The following is a 19,438-nucleotide window of genomic DNA, read 5'->3' as shown; positions in this document are numbered from 1 at the left end:
TGTGTTCAGTTCTGCTCAGACTCCACCCGGAGTAACTGTGTTCAGTTCTGTTCAGGCTCCACCCGGACTAACTGTGTTCAGTTCTGGTCAGACACCACCCAGAGTAACTGTGTTCAGTTCCGGTCAGACTCCACCCAGGGTAACTGTGTTCAGTTCCGGTCAGACTCCACCCGGAGTAACTGTGTTCAGTTCTGCTCAGACTCCACCCGCAGTAACTGTGTTCAGTTCCGGTCAGACTCCACCCGCAGTAACTGTGTTCAGTTCCGGTCAGACTCCACCCAGGGTAACTGTGTTCAGTTCTGGTCAGACACCACCCGGAGTAACTGTGTTCAGTTCCGGTCAGACCCCACCCGGAGTAACTGTGTTCAGTTCTGCTCAGACTCCACCCGGAGTAACTGTGTTCCGTTCCGGTCAGACTCCACCCGGAGTAACTGTGTTCAGTTCCGGTCAGACTCCATCCGGAGTAACTGTGTTCAGTTCCGGTCAGACTCCACCCGGAGTAACTGTGTTCAGTTCCGGTCAGACTCCATCCGGAGTAACTGTGTTCAGTTCCGGTCAGACTCCATCCGGAGTAACTGTGTTCAGTTCCGGTCAGACTCCATCCGGAGTAACTGTGTTCAGTTCCGGTCAGACTCCACCCGGAGTAACTGTGTTCAGTTCCGGTCAGACTCCACCCGGAGTAACTGTGTTCAGTTCCGGTCAGACTCCACCCGGAGTAACTGTGTTCAGTTTTGGGCCCCGCACCTCCGGAAAGATATATTGACCATGGAGAGGTTGCAGCCCAGATTCACCAGAATGATACTGGGGTTTAAAAGGTTAAATGGTGAGTAGAGGTTGCATGAATTTGGCCAGTTTCCCCATGGGATTAGATCATAAATCTGATCACGATGTTTAAAATAATAAAGGGATTCGATAGGGTTGATCCAGTGAAACTATTTCCTCTGGTGGGGGGTGGGTGGAGTCCAGAAGAAGGGGGCAGAATCTTAAAATTAGAGCCCAGTCATTCAGGGCTGAGGCCAGGGAACACTTCTTCACACGAAGGGGCGTGGAAATCTGGAACTCTCTCCCATAGAACCATAGAAAAGTTACAGCATAGAAGGTGCCATTCAGCCCATTGTGTCTGCGTCGGCTGAGAAATCTAGCCACCTGATCTAATTCCACCTTCCAGTACCTGGTCAGTATCCTTGACGGTTACAGCACTTCAGGTGCATGAGTTGAGGGTTTCTGCCTCCACCACTGATCCAGGCAGTGAATTCCAGACACCCATTATCACCTGGGTGAAAGAGTGTTTCCTTCTGTCCCCTCTAATCCTTCTCCCAATCACCCTAAATCTGTGCCCCCTGGTAATTGACCTCTCCGCTAGGGGAAACAGGTCCTTCCTGTCTACTCTATCCAGGCCCCTCATAATTTTGTACACCTCAATTAAGTCACCCCTCAGCCTCCTCTGTTCTAAGGAAAACAACCTTAGCCTATCCAATCTTTCCTCATATCTGCAACTTTCAAGCCCTGGTGACATTCTTGTAAATCTCCTCTGTACTCTCTCCAGAGCAATTATGTCCTTCCTGTAATGTGATGACCAGAACTGTACGCAATACTCCAGCTGTGGCCTAACCAACATTTTCTACAGTTCCAGCATCACATCCCTGCTTTTGTATTCTATACCCCACCTCAAAAAGGTGTGGATGCTGGGGGCCAATTGGAGTTTTCAAGACCGAGATCTATAATTTTTATTAGACAAGAGTATCAAGGGATATAATGGTGGGTAAAATGAGACATGGAACAGCCTGGATCTAATTGAAAGATGGAACAGGCTAGAGGGGCTGAATGGCCTCCTCCTGTTTCCTTTCAGGGCAGCAGAAGCTGATTGAGCCAAAGACACTGAATTCAGTTCTACTCCTGAGGCCATTTCCCGAAAAAAATAAACAACTGTCCATACATTTCTGCAAAGAGGATTCTGGAGAGTCTGAGAAATGAGCTAGTTAGGGGGACACCGAGCAGGATCACCTGGGAGTGGCAGTGGGAGCAAAGTAGAGCATTCCAGTCCTGTATGCAACGTAAGAAACATTAGTCAGCAACTTACCAGGAACGTACAACAGGGCATTAACCGCGCAGGGCGTCGAATTGGCATCAGACAGGTGAAGGGTGTGCTTCAAGGCATCCGACGTCATCTTTGGTACAGTGGGTGGCTCTGAGGTGGAGAAAGAACAGAATTGTGAATAAAGCAGCATACTTTGCCTCGAGGACCACTCACCCCTCTGCCCAAACTTTGCCACTCAACCTTCCGTTTGTTCCTGTGACCGTATGAAGGAATACTAGACTCTGGTGTCACACTGAGGTCCAGAGGTGATGTCCAGGCCAGTGATGGTCTCTGTCTCTTTGAACACATCTTGATGCTGGTCATCAATGACCTCAAAGTCAACAATCCTGAAACCATCCCGAGAGCTCAGCCTCCATCACAAATAGCATCAGCTGGAGCTCTCGTCCCTGTGAGTCAGAGGGTTCAAGTCCCAATCTAAATACTTGAGCCCATAAACCAGGCTGAGTACTGATGGAGTGCTGCACAGTCAGAGGTGACACCTACTGGATATGACATTAAACTGAGGCCCTGTCTGCCCTCTCAGGTGGGTATAAAAGATCCCATGTGTCATGCTGTCGTGTTTTGAAATTGCAATTGCATTGTGTACTCTAGAGGCTGCTGTAGAACACACATACTAGCAAAGGGAAAGTGAAACTAAAACAAAATAAAGAAGCCTTTGTGTTCAGCTGCTGCAGTCTCTGTCTCTCAGTCTTTTCCTCATATCCTATACTAAACTCGGTTAAACCTCACTCTAGTCTCGAGCACATCACACCATGTTCTGAAGAAGAGCAAGAAAGTTCTCCCTGATGTCTTGGCCAATATTTATCCCTCAACCTGCATCGTAGAACAGATTATTTGGTCATTAACACGTTGCTATGTGTGGGAGCTTTCTGTGCAAAAATTGGCTGCTGCATTTCTTACATTACAACAGTGACTACACTTCAAAAAGTACTTCATTGGCTGTGAAGCACTTTGGGATGTCCTGAGGCTGTGAAAGGTGCTATAGAAATGCAAGTCTTCTTTGCTCCCCCACCCCCAATTACTGATCACAAAGACATGAGGAGTAACTCACGGCTGGACGTGACCTTACCTTCTCCGGCAGTTTGGTCCAGATAGGCCAGCTTGGAGGCAATGCTCATGGGCCGAGGATGCAGTCTACATTTTGCCACGGCATCGATGAGCTGGATGTTGTTGAGAGCCTGCTGAATGTACTGAGTATCCTGCACAAAGAGCGGGAGAGGGTTGGGGGGGTGGTTGTAGTGAAGAATCTAGTCAGGCAACAAACCCACCATTTTCCCCAAAAAAGCAGTACCTGTGGCTTCCCATTAATCCCCACATCAATCAACTACAGTTGGGCTCCACCATGACTGGGTAGAGAAAGCCATTACCAGGGTGAGGGTGACAGAGTTATAAAGGCAAGCGGAGCTCCAGTGGTTCGGAGGTACCTGGGGTGCTCCAGTTTGCCTCAGTTCCCTTGGGTTAGCGAAATACTCCAATGACTCCCACTGGAAGGCACACGTGTGTGGCTCTTAGGGCAAGTACTGGACCAGGCTCAGCGGTGCCGCACTCCATGGCCAAATAACCCTGTGATACTCCTCTGTTTGCAGGGTGAGTTTTGGAGGACGGCTCCCAGCACAAGCCAGGAGAGGAGGCGAGGAAACTGGGAATCAGATCTAAGTGCGAATCGGAAATTCAGAGCTTTTATCCAGTTCCTCCAAGAAAGCCGGGTGAAACAGACTGTAGCATTATGTGGTTTAATATTTTACCATGACACATGAAGGTTCCTGGACACAGTCACTACCTCACACCAGCTAGTCTGGGAGATTGGTCTCTAATTCCTGGAAACTGGGAATATTGGCGATCCCCCATCCACCCCAAACTTTGACAGTGGGAATGCGCCTAAAACAATGCAGAGGGGGGAAATAACCGATCAAGGGACCTCATTTAACACATGAGAACGGAGGAGCTGGAGTAGGCCATTCAGCCCTTCGAGTCTGCTTCACCATTCAAGAAGATCCTGGCTGATCATCGATCTCAACTCCACCCTCATGGCTTATCCCCATATCCTTCATGTACAAAAATCTATTAACCTATGTCTTGAATATACTCAACAACTGAGAATCCACAGCTCTCTGGGGTAGAAAATTCCAAAGATTCATAACCCTCTGAGTAAAGAAATTTCTCCTTTTCTCAGGTCGAAATGGCTGATCCCTTATCCTGAGACTGTGTCTCCGTGTTCTACATTCCCCAGCCAGTGGAAACATCCTCTCAGCATCTACCCTGTCAAACCTTCTGAAGAATTTTGTAGGTTTCAATGAAATTGAAACGCATTCTTCTAAAGTCCAAAGGCTATAACACAGGAAATTCATGGACAGAATCCATCCCAATTGGCAGAGGTTACTATTCGGTACCCTGCAGCTTAACTGCCTCTAGTCTCACCTTGTGCCTGTCTGCCAGGAACTTTCCTGCACACATCTCCCTGATCATCACCTTCCACAGGTCCCGTTCTGACTTGAGGTTGGCAATGAAGGGCTCCTTCTTGTTCCGGACTTTGATCTTGAGGGCCAGGATCTTCAGTGGAAAGATGGACATCGGTAAACAGGACTCCACCTCCTGAGGGCCACAAAAAGACAGATCAGGCGGGTCCAATGACAGGTGTGCATGGGTGATGGGAGAGAACATCTATATTGGAGACTCTTCTTGTGCAACTGGGCTCAGAGTTACCTCCAGACTTGACTGTTCCAAAGTTCTTCCATCTTCCACCCTTCATAAACTTGTGCTCATCTAAAACTTTGCTGTCTATGTCCTAACTCGCACTAAATCTTGATCACCCTTCACCCCCTGAGCTCGCTGACCTACACTGGCTCCCGGTCTGGCAATGCCTCATTTTAAGGTTTCTCATCCTTGTGGTCAAATCCCTCCGTTGCCTCACCCCTGCCTATCTCTTAACCTCTTCCAGCCCTACGGCTCTCTAAGATCTCTGTGCTGCTCCAATTCTGGCCTCTTGCACATCCCTAATCTTAATCACTCCACTATTGGCGGCTGTGCCTTCAGCTCCCTGAGGTCTAAGCTCTGGGATTCTCTCTCTAAACTTCTCTGCATCCCTAAGTCTCTCCACTTCTTAAAACCTACCTGATGACCAAACATTTGATCACCTGTCCTATTATTTCTTTATGTGGCTTAATATGAACATACGAATTAGGAGCAGGAGGTCATCACTCAGCCCCTCGAGCCTACTCCACCATTCAATAAGAACTGATTACTCCACATTTCCACCTACCCCCAATAATCTTCCACCCCCTTGCTTATCTATGTCTGCCTTAAAAATATTCAAAGACTCTGCTTCCATTGCCTTTTGAGGAAGAGAGTTCCAAAGACTCACAACCCTCTGAGAAAAAACATTTCTCCTCATCTCTGTCTTAAATGGGCCACCCCTTATTTTTAAACAGTGACCCCTAGTTCACAAGGAGAAACATCCTTTCCACATCCACCTGTCAAGACCCCTCAGAATCTTATGTTTCAATCAAGTCGCCTCTTACTCTTCTAAATTCCAGCGTATACAAGTCCAGCCTGTCCAATCTTTCCTCATAAGACAGTCCGCCCATTCCAGTTATTAGTCTAGTAAACCTTTTCTGTACTGCCTCCAACGCATATACATCCTTCCTTAAATAAGGATACCAGTACTGTACACAGTACTCCAGATGTGGTCTCACCAATGCCCTGTATAGCTGAAGCATAACCTCCCTACTTTTGTATTCAATTCCCCTTGCAATAAACGATAACATTCTATTAGCTTTCCTAATTATGTGCTGTACCTGCATACTAACCTTTTGTGATTCATGCACTAGGACACCCAGATCCCTCTGCATCTCAGAGCTCTGCAATCTCTCACTATTTAGATAATATGCTTCTTTTTTATTCTTCCTGCCAAAGTGGACAATTTCCCACTTTATATTCCATTTGCTAGGTCTTTACCCACTCACTTAACCTATCTGTATCCCTTTGTAGCCCCCCTTATATCCTCTTCACAAGTTACTTTCCTACCTATCTTTGTGTCATCAGCAAATTTAGCAACCATACCATCGGTCCCTTCATCTAAGTCATTTATATAAATTGTAAAACGTTGAAGCCCCAGCACAGATCCCTGTGGCACACTACTCGTTACATCTTGCCAACCAGAAAATGACCATTATGCCTACTCTCTGTTTCCTGTTAGCTAGCCAATCTTCTATCCATGCCAATATGTTACCCCCTACACCATGAGCTTTTATTTTCTGCAATAACCTTTGATGTGGCACCTTATCAAATGCCTTCTGGAAATCTAAGTACAATATATCCACCGGTTCCCCTTTATCCACAGCACATGTAACTCCCTCAAAGAACTCCAATAAATTGGTTAAACATGATTTCCCTTTCACAAAACCATTTTGACTCCGCCTTGAATTTTTCTAAATTCCCTGCTATAACATCTTTAATAATAGTTTCTAATATTTTCCCTAAGACAGATGTTAAGCTAACTGGCCTGCTTTCTGTTCCCCTCCCTTTTTGAATAAAGGAGTTACATTTGCTATTTTCCAATCTAACAGAACTTTCCCTGAATCTAGGGAATTTTGGAAAATTAAAACCAATGCATCAACTATCTCACTAGCCACTTCTTCTAACACCCTAGGATGAAGTCCATCAGGACCCGGGGACTCGTCAGCCCGCAACGCTAACAATTTGTTCAGTAACACTTCCCTGGTGATTGTAATTTTCTTGAGTTCCTCCCTCCCTTCCATTTCCTGACTTACAGCTAATACTGGGATGTTACTTGTATCCTCAATAGTGAAGACCAATGCAAAATATCTGTTCAATTCATCTGCCATCTCCTTATTATCCATTATTAATTCCCCACACTCACTTTCTAAAGGCCAACGCTCATTTTGTTACAAAAGCAAAATACTGCGGATGCTGGAAATCTGGTGTTTTGTTAACTCTTTTCTTTTTAAAATCTCTATAGAAACTCTTACTGTCTGTCTTTATATTTCTAGCTAGTTTTCTCTCATACTCTAAATTTTACCTTCCTTATCAATCTTGTCGTCATTCTTTGCTGTTTTTTATATTCTGTCCAATCTTCTGACCTGCCTCCCATCTTTGCGCAATTATAGGCTTTTTCTTTAAGTTTGATACTATCTTTAACTGTTTGAGTTAACCACAGATGGTGGGTCCCACCCTTGGAATTTTTCTTTCTCGTTGAAATGTATCTATTCTGTGTATTCTGAAATATCCCCTTAAATGTCTGCCACTGCATCTCTATTGACCTATTCCTTAACCTAATTTGCCAATTCACTTTAGCTAGCTCTGCTTTCATGCCCTCATAATTGCCCTTATTTAAGTTTAAAATATTAGTCTTGGACCCATTCTTCTCTCCCTCAAACTGAACATAAAATTCAATCATACTATGATCGCTGCTACCAAGGGTTGCCTTAACTATGAGGTCATCAATTAATCCTATCTCGTTGCACAATACCAGGTTAAATGTTAATGTTAAATTTTGTTTGATAACACTCCTGTGAAGTGCTTTGGGACATTTTACTGCAGTGAAGGTACGATATAAATGTTAGTTGTTGTTGAAAGGTGAATTGTCTGTACGAAGGGACCAAAATAAGCCATGTTGGGGTGGTTTACCTGTGAATGCAGGAACCTGGTTCAGACCCCAAAGTTCAATGCCTGGTTCTTGACAAGAAACGGAAATCCTGATGCAGGTTTTGAAGGAGACAAAAAAAAGTCCCTCTGTGTATTCCAGATTCTACACTTTGCACCTGTACACAGGAAAGGACTGACATGGAGTCCACCTTCAGGCTGTGACAGTGACAACCTAGGATAGAGGAGCTCACTGGATGAATTCCCTTGCCAACATTCACTCCCTCCACCAGAGGCGTACAGTGGCAGCAGTGTGTACCATCTACAAGATGCACTACAGCAACACACCAAGACTCCTCAGACAGCACCTTCTAAACCTGCAACCTCTACCAACTAGAAGGACAAGGGCAGCAGACACATGGGAACACCACCACCCGCAAGCTGGACTGCAGCGGTTCAAGAAGGCAGCTCACCACCACCTTCTCAAGGGCAATTAGGGATGGGCAATAAATGCTGGCCTGGCCAGCGACGCCCACATCCCATGAATGAATGAAAAAAAAAGCTCCCCTCCAAGTCACACACCATCCTAACTTGGAACTATATCGCTGTTCCTTCACTGTCGCTGGGTCAAAATCCTGAAACTCCCTTCCTAGCAGCACTGTGGGTGTACTTATACCACATGGACTACAGCGGTTTGAGAAGGCGGCTCACCACTATAAGTAGCTGTACAGGTTAATAAGACCATAAAAGGAAACAAACCCAGCACTGGGGCTCATTTCTGGAGGGATAGAATTGAAAAGGGGGGAAGTTATGTTAAATTTTTATCGAACCTCGGTAAGACCACAGTTGGAACTGTGAACAATCCCAAATTATAAAAAGAATATAGAGGCAATGGAGAGGTTGAGAAAGATTTACAAGGATGATATCAGAATTGAGAGATTCAGGAAAGATTGAACATGTTGGGACTCTTCTCCAGAAAAGAAATTTGGGCTGACCAGATAGCAATCTTTAAGAATATGAAAGGGTTCGATCAGGTAGGCATAGAAAAGATGTTTCCACTCATGTGGCAGAGACCAGAACTAGGGGCATAAATATAAGATAGTCACTAACAACTCCAATTGGGAATTCAGGAGAAACATCTTTCCCCAGAGAGTGGTGAGAACATGGAACTCGCTACCACAGGGAGTGGTTGAATAGCAGGGATGCATTTCAGGAGGAGCTAGATAAGCAGATGAGGGAGAAAGGAAAAAAGGGATATGTTGATAGGTTGACAAGGAGGAGGGTGGGAGAAGGCTTTGTAAAATCCGCAGCCAAGGTGCGGGAGGCATTGGGTGATTCAATGGTGAATGTGGAGATTGGACGCAGGCGTTGATTCTTTGACTATACTCAATCCCTACCTCAATGTCTCGAAAGCGAGCTATCTCCTTGCAGTACGGGTGTGCCTCTGTCAGGAGGAACAGGCGCTTCTGACTCAGAACCACACGGCCCAGCCCGTAGCTGGTCTTCACTGGGTTCGATACTTTTGAGATTCGTTCATTTTCCAGCAAGTTCTTCATCACCTCGGGTGCCAGCGTGAGGCTGTCCACCTCTGATTTAACCTCGTTCCAGTGGGAGTAGAGCTCGTTGAACATCTTTGGCTCAATCGGCTTCTGCTGCCCTGAAAGGAAGAGAGACAAAAAAAAGTGTTTCAAAGCAAGGTTGAGGATAGGAAGAGGCCATTCAGTCTCTAAGGCTGCTCCGCCATTCAGCTGGATCATGGTTGATCTGTATTTTAACTCCATTTACCCCCTTCATACCATAACCTTACAATAACAACTAATTGCATTTATCTACCACTTCCAACATAGTTAAACATCCCAAGGCATTTCACAGAAGCAATTATCAATCAAAATTTAAAACCGATTCATATAAGGAGATATGAGGACAGGTGACCAAAAGCTTGGTCAAAGAGGTAGGTTTTATGGAACGTATTAAAGGAGCAGACAGAAGCAGACAGTTTAGGGAGGGACTTTCAGAGCTTGGGGCCCAGGCAGCTGGAGGAGTGGCTGCCAATGGTGGAGCGATTAAAATCAGGAATGCTCAAGAGACCAGAATTGGAGGAGCTCAGATACCTCGGGGTTGTGGGGCTGGAGGAGATTACAAAGATAGGGAGGGGCGAGACCATGGTGGGATTTCAAAACAACGTTCAGAATTTTAAAATTGAGACATTGGCAGAATGGGACCCAATGCAGGTCAGTGAGCACAGCAGGTAAAGGGTGAACAGACCTGGTGTGAGTTCGGACACAGGCAGCAGAGTTCTGGAACCACCCAACAAAGATCTATCAATCTCAGTTTTAAAATTTTCAACTGACCCATAGAATCCACAGTATTTTTGCAGGAGAGAGTTCCAGATTTTCACTCCCATTCGTGTGAAGAAGTCCTTCCTGACATCACCCCTGAACGGCCTGGCTCTAATTTTAAGGTTCTGCCCCCTTGTTCTGGACTCCCTCCACCAGAGGAAATAGTTTCTCTCTATCGACCCTGTCAAATCCTTTAATCATCTTCAACCCCTCAGTTTGATCACCTGTTAACTTTCTAAACTCAAGGGAATACGAGCTTGGTCGATGCAACATTGATCCTGATAATTTACCCCTTTTAGCTCTGGTATCATTCTGGTGAATCTGGGCTGCACCCTCTCCATGGTCAATATATCCTTCTGGAGGTGCAGTGCCCAGAACTGAACACAGTTACTCCGGGTGGAGTCTGACCGGAACTGAACACAGTTATTCCGGATGGAGTCTGACCGGAACTGAACACAGTTATTCCGGATGGAGTCTGCCCAGAACTGAACACAGTTACTCCGGATGGAGTCTGACCGGAACTGAACACAGTTACTCCAGATGGAGTCTGACCGGAACTGAACACAGTTACTCCGGGTGGAGTCTGACCGGAACTGAACACAGTTACTCCGGGTGGAGTCTGACCGGAACTGAACACAGTTACTCCGGGTGGAGTCTGCCCGGAACTGAACACAGTTACTCCAGGTGGAGTCTGACCGGAACTGAACACAGTTACTCCGGGTGGAGTCTGACCAGAACTGAATAGTTACTCCGGATGGAGTCTGACCGGAACTGAACACAGTTACTCCGGGTGGAGTCTGACCGGAACTGAACACAGTTACTCCGGGTGGAGTCTGACCGGAACTGAACACAGTTACTCCGGGTGGAGTCTGACCAGAACTGAATAGTTACTCCGGATGGAGTCTGACCGGAACTGAACACAGTTACTCCGGGTGAAGTCTGACCGGAACTGAACACAGTTACTCCGGGTGGTGTCTGACCAGAACTGAACACAGTTACTCCGGGTGGTGTCTGACCAGAACTGAACACAGTTACTCTGGGTGGAGTCTGACCGGAACTGAACACAATTACTCCGGGTGGTGTCTGACCAGAACTGAACACAGTTACTCTGGGTGGAGTCTGACCGGAACTGAACACAATTATTCCAGACGAGATCTGACCAAGGCACTGTACAACTGAACCATCACTTTCTCCCCTTTGTCCATGAAGTTTTACTGATTTCAGTACCATTGCTGTTCCACAGTGTCTCACCATTAATAATTTTTTTTCGCACTGCAAGTATTGGGGACAATAAATCCACCCTCATTCCAATGGACATAAACTTAACACCAAAGCTTGGCAAACTGCACCAAACTCATTTCAACCTGACCCCATGCTAGACTTCCAATCATGAGGTCTCCCAATTTTTCCCAAGGTATAAATGTGGTTCCAGTAGCAAATTGTGGCCACAGCTGGGCTACAGGGGATGGTTGAACAATATTAATGCCTCTTTCTTTCCGTTTCTTTCTTAATTATCTTTCCTCTGCCTTTGGCTAATACCTTGTTGTTGCTTAGCTCACCTGATTGTGGGGTTGGTGTGTGTGCAAGTTAGGTCTGCAATATCACTGTTAGCGTTTGTGTTAGCTTTGTGCTAGATCTACATTACGACAAACTCCCACATACCTGGAGAGGGAATTTTACAAGTTCTGTTTATGTTATAATCTCTACACAGCTCCAACAAGATGCTGTGTCCTCAGTCTTAGAAGACAACCTCCAGGACCTCAATCCGACAGTCCTGATTCCCATACTGTCCATCACTGATTGAGCTTGCAAATCTTCCATCAGCTTTTGGTTGGGTTGACACTGCACCGAACCCACTTTCTATTGGCCCCTTGCTGTGAGCTACTGACCCTAAACAAGCTAGATTTTCAGTCATCTGTTGTGCACACGAGGTGTCCAATTGTTCCCAAAACTTGAATGTGGTTCCAGTAGCAAATTGTACCCAGACCTGGTTCCAGATGCTGGCTGACAGCTACCAATGGGAAAGCTGGGATATTCCCAGTTCTGCTGCTGTTCCTTCCCTCCCTCTCTGGTCAAAGCAGCAGCAGGAATTACCAACATATTCCATAGGATGCAGCAATTACAATCTTCAGACAGCAGCGAGGCTCCCATTGGAGGGAGTTGTTGGACTGAGACAGGCAGAAGGAGCAACGGGGGAGTAGCAATGATTTTTAAGGGTGACCTACATTCGAGCAAGAGTTGAGTAGATGGAAAGGCTTGGGATAAAATAAGCACAGAAGGCCAGCGGCCATGATATGGAACTAGAAACCCAACAGTTTGCAAGTTCAAATCTCAGATTGGCAAGATAAAAATCATAGAAGTGTTACAATACAGAAGGAGGCCATTTGGCCCCTTGTGTCCATGCCAGCTCTCTGCAAGAGCAATTCAGCTAGTTCCACTCCCTTGCCCATTCTCTTAGCCCTGCAATTTTTTTCTTCAGATAATTATCCAATTCTCATTTGAAAGCATTGAACGATTGAACCTGCCTCCACCACACTCTCAGGCAGTGCATTCCAGATCCTAAACACTCACTGAATCTGCCTCCACCACACTCTCAGGCAGTGCATTCCAGATCCTAAACACTCACTGAACCTGCCTCCACCACACTCTCAGACACTGCATTCCAGATCCTAACCACTCACTGAACCTGCCTCCACCACACTCTCAAACTGTGCATTCCAGATGCTAAACACTCAATGAACCTGCCTCCACCACACTCTCAACAGTGCATTCCAGATGCTAAACACTCACTGAACCTGCCTCCACCACACTCTCAGACAGTGCATTCCAGATCCTAAACACTCACTGAACCTGCCTCCACCACACTCTCAACAGTACATTCCAGATCCTAAACACTCGCTGCGTAAAAAAGTTTTCCCTCATGTCGCCTTTGGTTCTTTTGCCAATCACCTTAAATCTGGTTCCTCCAGTTCTTGACCCTTCTGCCAATGGGAACAGTTTCTCTCTATCTACTCTGTCCAGACCCCTCATGATTTTGAACACCTTGATCAAGACTCCTCTCAACCTTCTCTTCTCCAAGGAGAACAATCCCAACTTCTCCAATCTATCCTTGTAACTTAAGTCTCTCATCCCTGGAACCATTCTCGTAAGTGCTGTATCTCTAAATAAAATAAAATAAAAATAAATAAATCTTTTCGGTACCCTCTCCAACGCCTTCACATCCTTCCCTACAGTGTGATGCCCAGAATTGGACACAATTCTCCAGGTGCGTTATAATTCCATGAATCCGGTAATTTGTTGGCTGGAACCAGGGCCAAGTGATGGTGAAGTTGCTGGACTATTGTAAAAACCCAACTGCTTCACTGATGCCCTTTGGGGAACAGAACCTTCCACCCCTACCCGGTCTGGACCGAGGCCTGTTTCCCGTCTTATTATCTTGCTGACTCACGATGCCCTTAGGTCAAATTAGGGGTGAGCAATGAATGTGGCCTAGTCAGTATTACCCTCATCTCAAGAACAAATGAGGAAAACAAATGACATTGGTCCTAATCATCTCTCAAAATGCAACAAATTGCTTCAAGGTACAAGGATTGTCGCGTAGGCAAGTGTGGCAGCCATTTTTGTGCACAGCAAGATCCCACAAACAGCAATAATCGTCCCTGGGTGGTGTGAACTGAGAGAGGAAATTGCCAGCTGGAGATGTCCCTGTTGTTCATTGAACAGTGCCGAGGGATCTTTAACACCCACCTGAAGCTCCAGATATCTGGGAACTCCCACATTGCAGCACTCTCTTCAGGACTGGACTGGAGTGTAAGCCTATGAATATGTGTTTCTAAAATGAGGCTTCAAAACCTAGAATTTTGGGTATGTCCATTTCAATGTGTGTTGGGAGTGGCCGGGGACGGATCGGTCCCTCCTCCTCCTGGCTTACACTCAAGGTGAAGATATTTGCAATATTTGCCTGTTGTTAGCAAGCGGTCCCCAAGCTTAGTTTTCTAGGCAATCTCAGGACAACTCAACCTTGCAGTGGGACCTCAAATAGGTGCCAGACCCCTTATTAAGAGAGTGCTGAATGTCTGACTCAGGCCTGGGTACTGCATTGGGATTGATTTTTCTGTCCTTTCCCAATATGTCAGATGGCGCACTTGGTTCCTGTTTCCTGCCTACCATATTGGGTGCTGAGTAGGCCCAGGAAACAGGGTCCGTGTGGCTAGATTTCTGACCCCATATATTTACAATGAGAACGAAAGGTGTTTTAGAGAAACTAAGTGTCACTGCGAATAACAAAACCACAAAAGGTTCAGCAGGTTTGTGTTTTAAAAAGCTTGCTGAGATTTTATTTCCTTTTAGTCTTTCTCTTCTTGGAATTTCCCCTTTTTGGCGGCTCTGCACAAATTAAAAAAAAATAGGTTTTGGATCAGTGGCAGGAAATCAGAATCTGTAACACCTGAAAGTCTGCCCGTTGTGTTCTGCCCCCGAGCCAGGTTCAAACTCAAGTCTCACGCGTGAGATGTTTAATAACTGAGATTCCCTTCTCTGAGGTGGGCTGTAACCAAGGCCAAGGAATCCCCACCTATCCTTGATGATGATCAATATCCATCAGATGCACATCCCACCCATCCCCCACCACCTGTTGAACGTGGACCCGATGTTCAGAGCTGCTGCTCCAGATTCCAGGGGAACATTACTCCTGATGCAATAGTGCCTCTGAGTCTCCAGTTGGATATCAGCTCAGTGCTAAGTGACCTTGGGGTAGGGGTGTTAAATTGGTCTGCAGCAATAGCAAGAAAGATTGACACAGATTAGCTGGATTCCCTCTTCCATGTTGTACACTGGGTCACTGATTCATAGCAGTCCTTTACACGTAACTGCCCCAGATCAATTTCACACCACATAGTCTAGTCCAGAACTATCTGGATCAGAGCTGGAACTCACCACCTACTGACTCAGAGGAAGGAATGTTACCACTGAAGCAAAGGCTCACAGTTGCCATAAGCAAAAAAACAAAATGTCAAATTTGGCTGCAAAAATAAGGCTGTTTTAATGACACACACCATTATTAATGTGCAAATCCTCAAATTCAGGGGATTAAAAGATATGCCATATCTTCAGAACCTGCTGGTCAATTTCCACTGCTTGGCCCTTTGTTCTGAACAAACAACATCTCACTCTCAACCCCTCCCTCCCCATTAGTTTTAAGAATTTGCACATTAATTGCTCATTAACTTAACTGCAACACGGTTTGGTTAAAACAAATTGTCCGACTAACCTGATTGAGTTCTTTGATGAAGTAACAAGATGGGTTGATGAAGGGAATGCAGTAGATACTGCAGACATGGACTTTCCAAGAAGCATGTGTATTAAAGGGATGGTGGCAACTTGGATATGAAATTGACTCAGAGTTGGAGGCCAAGAGTAGTGGTTTATAAATGTTGTTCCGACTGGTGGAAGGTAAGCAGTGGGGTTCCCCACGTGCCCATATTAGGACCATGGCTTTTCCTGTTCTATATAAATGGACTGGATTTGAGTGCAGGGAGTACAATTTCGAAGTTTGTGGACTATACAATACTTGGCAAGATAGTAAATCTTGAGCGCGATGGTAGCAGACTTAGAAGGACTTAGAGAGACTGGTGAAATGGGCACACACAGGGCTGATGCAGTTTAATGTGGATAAGTGTGAACTGATGCACTTCAGGAGAGACAAACAATATAATCTAAATGATACGATATTGAGGGGTGAGGTGTGAGAGCAGAGGGAGCTGGTGGTGCATATTTACAAATCCTGAAGGTGGTGATGAAAGAGTATGGGATACTTGACTTTGTAAATAGGGCATAGAACCAAAAATAAAACAGGAACAAGAAGAGGTCATTCAGCCCTTAGAGACTGTTACCAACGAACCGGAGGAGGCCATTCAGCCCCACAATTCTGTTGCATGGGAACAGGAAATGGCCATTCAGCCTTTTGAGCCTACTTAGCCAAACAATTAGGTCATGACTGACCTGTATCTCAACTCCATTTACCCATAGCTCCATAACTCGCAACTAAATCCATTGATTCAGTCTCGAAGACTACAGAATTTTTATAGAGAATGTGCTCATTTGTACTGTGCGACTCTGCTTGTGCCTTGGGTCAGACTGGACTTTCACCGAAAGATTTCAAACATACAGCTAGTGCTCACCTCCAGTGAGGAGATCAAACAGCCGGTCAGTGGTGTTGGGATTACTGACTATTCCTGCGGCCTGGATATGGATTCCAAAATCCTGCTTGTTGAGTGGCACCTTGGGCAGCTCAAAGTTCTTTACACTTTCCTCCTGCCTGACTGTGTCCCAGTGTTTCTCCATGATCCCGTAAAACAGGCCCTTTAGCTCCTCAGTCTCCTGCACATTGTACAGCTGCTCAGGGCTCATTGATTCCAGGGTGTGTTTGACCAGGTCCCAGGGGAAGAAGTTCATGTTGATCTTCTCCAGGTTTTGGAAGTCCAGCAGAGCCTGGAGCGACTGTCCCTGTGCGAGTCGGACAATCCCACGTAGATAGAAGCAAACAGCCAGAGCCTCAGAGTCGTCTGTTCCTGTCTGGTCAATGGCCCTGCTAATTTGCACAATCAGTTTGGTGTAATACAGTGAGACACTGAGAGAATCCAAGGGGTCACAGGGGAATGAAGGGAGGTGTAGTGTTCGGAGAGGTGCCTTATCCCTAGCGATTCTGCCTGTCAAAGAAGGAAATAGAATTTAGAGGAAGAAGGCAACATTTAATATGCAAATTGAGGTCCTCATTGCTGTCTGTGAAAGTTTACCATGTGCAGATTATGGCCATTTGCGGAATGTTGTGATGTGCAGACTGTTAGGATGTGCGGACAGTTGCGATGTGTGGATTGTTGTGATGTGTGGATTGTGGCCATTTGCGGATTGTTGTGATGTGCTGATTGTTGTGATGTGCGGATTGTGACCATTTGCGGATTGTTGTGATGTGCGGATTGTGACCATTTGCGGATTGTTGTGATGTGCGGATTGTTGTGATGTGCGGATTGTTGTGATGTGCGGATTGTTGTGATGTGCGGATTGTTGTGATGTGCGGATTGTTGTGATGTGCGGATTGTTGTGATGTGCGGATTGTTGTGATGTGCGGATTGTTGTGATGTGCGGATTGTTGTGATGTGCGGATTGTTGTGATGTGGGGATTGTTGTGATGTGGGGATTGTTGTGATGTGCGGATTGTTGTGATGTGCGGATTGTTGTGATGTGCGGATTGTTGTGATGTGCGGATTGTTGTGATGTGCGGATTGTTGTGATGTGGGGATTGTTGTGATGTGGGGATTGTTGTGATGTGGGGATTGTGGCCATTTGCGGATTGTTGTGATGTGCGGATTGTTGTGATGTGGGGATTGTTGTGATGTGTGGATTGTTGTGATGTGCGGATTGTGGCCATTAGCGGATTGTTGTGATGTGCGGATTGTTGTGATGTGGGGATTGTTGTGATGTGGGGATTGTGGCCATTTGCGGATTGTTGTGATGTGGGGATTGTTGTGATGTGGGGATTGTTGTGATGTGCGGATTGTTGTGATGTGCGGATTGTTGTGATGTGCGGATTGTTGTGATGTGCGGATTGTTGTGATGTGCGGATTGTTGTGATGTGCGGATTGTGACCATTTGCGGATTGTTGTAATGTGTGGATTGTTGTGATGTGTGGATTGTTGTGATGTGCGGATTGTGGCCATTAGCGGATTGTTGTGACGTGGGGATTGTTGTGATGTGCGGATTGTGACCATTTGCGGATTGTTGTGATGTGTGGATTGTTGTGATGTGTGGATTGTTGTGATGTGCGGATTGTGACCATTTGCGGATTGTGACCATTTGCGGATTGTTGTGATGTGTGGATTGTTGTGATGTGTGGATTGTTGTGATGTGCGGATTGTGACCATTTGCGGATTGTTGTGATGTGTGGATTGTTGTGATGTGTGGATTGTTGTGATGTGTGGATTGTTGTGATGTGGGGATTGTTGCGATGTGGGGATTGTTGCGATGTGGGGATTGTTGTGATGTGTGGATTGTTCTGATGTGTGGATTGTTGTGATGTGGGGATTGTTGCGATGTGTGGATTGTTGCGATGTGGGGATTGTTGCGATGTGGGGATTGTTGCGTTGTGGGGATTGTTGTGATGTGGGGATTGTTGTGATGTGGGGATTGTTGTGATGTGTGGATTGTTGTGATGTGGGGATTGTTGCGATGTGGGGATTGTTGCGATGTGGGGATTGTTGCGATGTGGGGATTGTTGTGATGTGTGGATTGTTGTGATGTGGGGATTGTTGTGATGTGCGGATTGTGACCATTTGCGGATTGTGACCATTTGCGGATTGTTGTGATGTGTGGATTGTTGTGATGTGTGGATTGTTGTGATGTGCGGATTGTGACCATTTGCGGATTGTTGTGATGTGTGGATTGTTGTGATGTGTGGATTGTTGTGATGTGTGGATTGTTGTGATGTGGGGATTGTTGCGATGTGGGGATTGTTGCGATGTGGGGATTGTTGTGATGTGTGGATTGTTCTGATGTGTGGATTGTTGTGATGTGGGGATTGTTGCGATGTGTGGATTGTTGCGATGTGGGGATTGTTGCGATGTGGGGATTGTTGCGTTGTGGGGATTGTTGTGATGTGGGGATTGTTGTGATGTGGGGATTGTTGTGATGTGTGGATTGTTGTGATGTGGGGATTGTTGCGATGTGGGGATTGTTGCGATGTGGGGATTGTTGCGATGTGGGGATTGTTGTGATGTGTGGATTGTTGTGATGTGGGGATTGTTGTGATGTGGGGATTGTGGCCATTAGCGGATTGTTGTGATGTGTGGATTGTTGTGATGTGTGGATTGTTGTGATGAGCGGATTGTTGTGATGTGTGGATTGTTGCGATGTGTGGATTGTTGCGATGTGGGAATTGTTGCGATGTGGGGATTGTTGCGATGTGGGAATTGTTGCGATGTGGGGATTGTTGCGATGTGGGGATTGTTGTGATGTGCGGATTGTTGTGATGTGCGGATTGTTGTGATGTGCGGATTGTTGTGATGTGCGGATTGTTGTGATGTGCGGATTGTTGTGATGTGCGGATTGTTGTGATGTGCGGATTGTTGTGATGTGTGGATTGTTGTGATGTGTGGATTGTTGTGATGTGGGGATTGTTGTGATGTGGGGATTGTTGTGATGTGTGGATTGTTGTGATGTGTGGATTGTTGTGATGTGTGGATTGTTGTGATGTGGGGATTGTTGTGATGTGGGGATTGTTGTGATGTGCGGATTGTTGTGATGTGTGGATTGTTGTGATGTGTGGATTGTTGTGATGTGGGGACTGTTGCGATGTGTGGATTGTTGCGATGTGCGAATTGTTGTGATGTGCGGATTGTTGTGATGT

The 19,438-nt window shown here is 46.0% G+C and overlaps 1 protein-coding gene across 7 annotated transcripts in view; it reads right to left on the bottom strand.

The window, feature by feature from the left end:
• The window catches only part of LOC137378393 (DENN domain-containing protein 3-like), a 211,245-nt gene that overhangs the window by 19,430 nt on the left and 172,377 nt on the right, over nucleotides 1-19,438 (bottom strand). For all 7 annotated transcript variants that reach the window (XM_068048680.1, XM_068048681.1, XM_068048675.1 and 4 more), the window contains exons 14-18: nucleotides 16,218-16,745; nucleotides 9,097-9,356; nucleotides 4,517-4,690; nucleotides 3,168-3,297; nucleotides 2,081-2,188 (exon numbers count right to left, since the gene is read on the bottom strand). In XM_068048680.1, the coding sequence (XP_067904781.1) occupies nucleotides 2,081-2,188; nucleotides 3,168-3,297; nucleotides 4,517-4,690; nucleotides 9,097-9,356; nucleotides 16,218-16,745 (1,200 nt within the window). The remainder of the gene's footprint in view (nucleotides 1-2,080; nucleotides 2,189-3,167; nucleotides 3,298-4,516; nucleotides 4,691-9,096; nucleotides 9,357-16,217; nucleotides 16,746-19,438) is intronic.

The sequence above is a fragment of the Heterodontus francisci genome, chromosome 16 (assembly GCF_036365525.1).
Source record: "Heterodontus francisci isolate sHetFra1 chromosome 16, sHetFra1.hap1, whole genome shotgun sequence".
In the NCBI taxonomy this organism is placed as follows: Eukaryota; Metazoa; Chordata; class Chondrichthyes; order Heterodontiformes; family Heterodontidae; genus Heterodontus; species Heterodontus francisci.
Note: the sequence above shows the minus strand (reverse complement) of the source record. Positions and strands in the feature narration are given on the sequence as shown.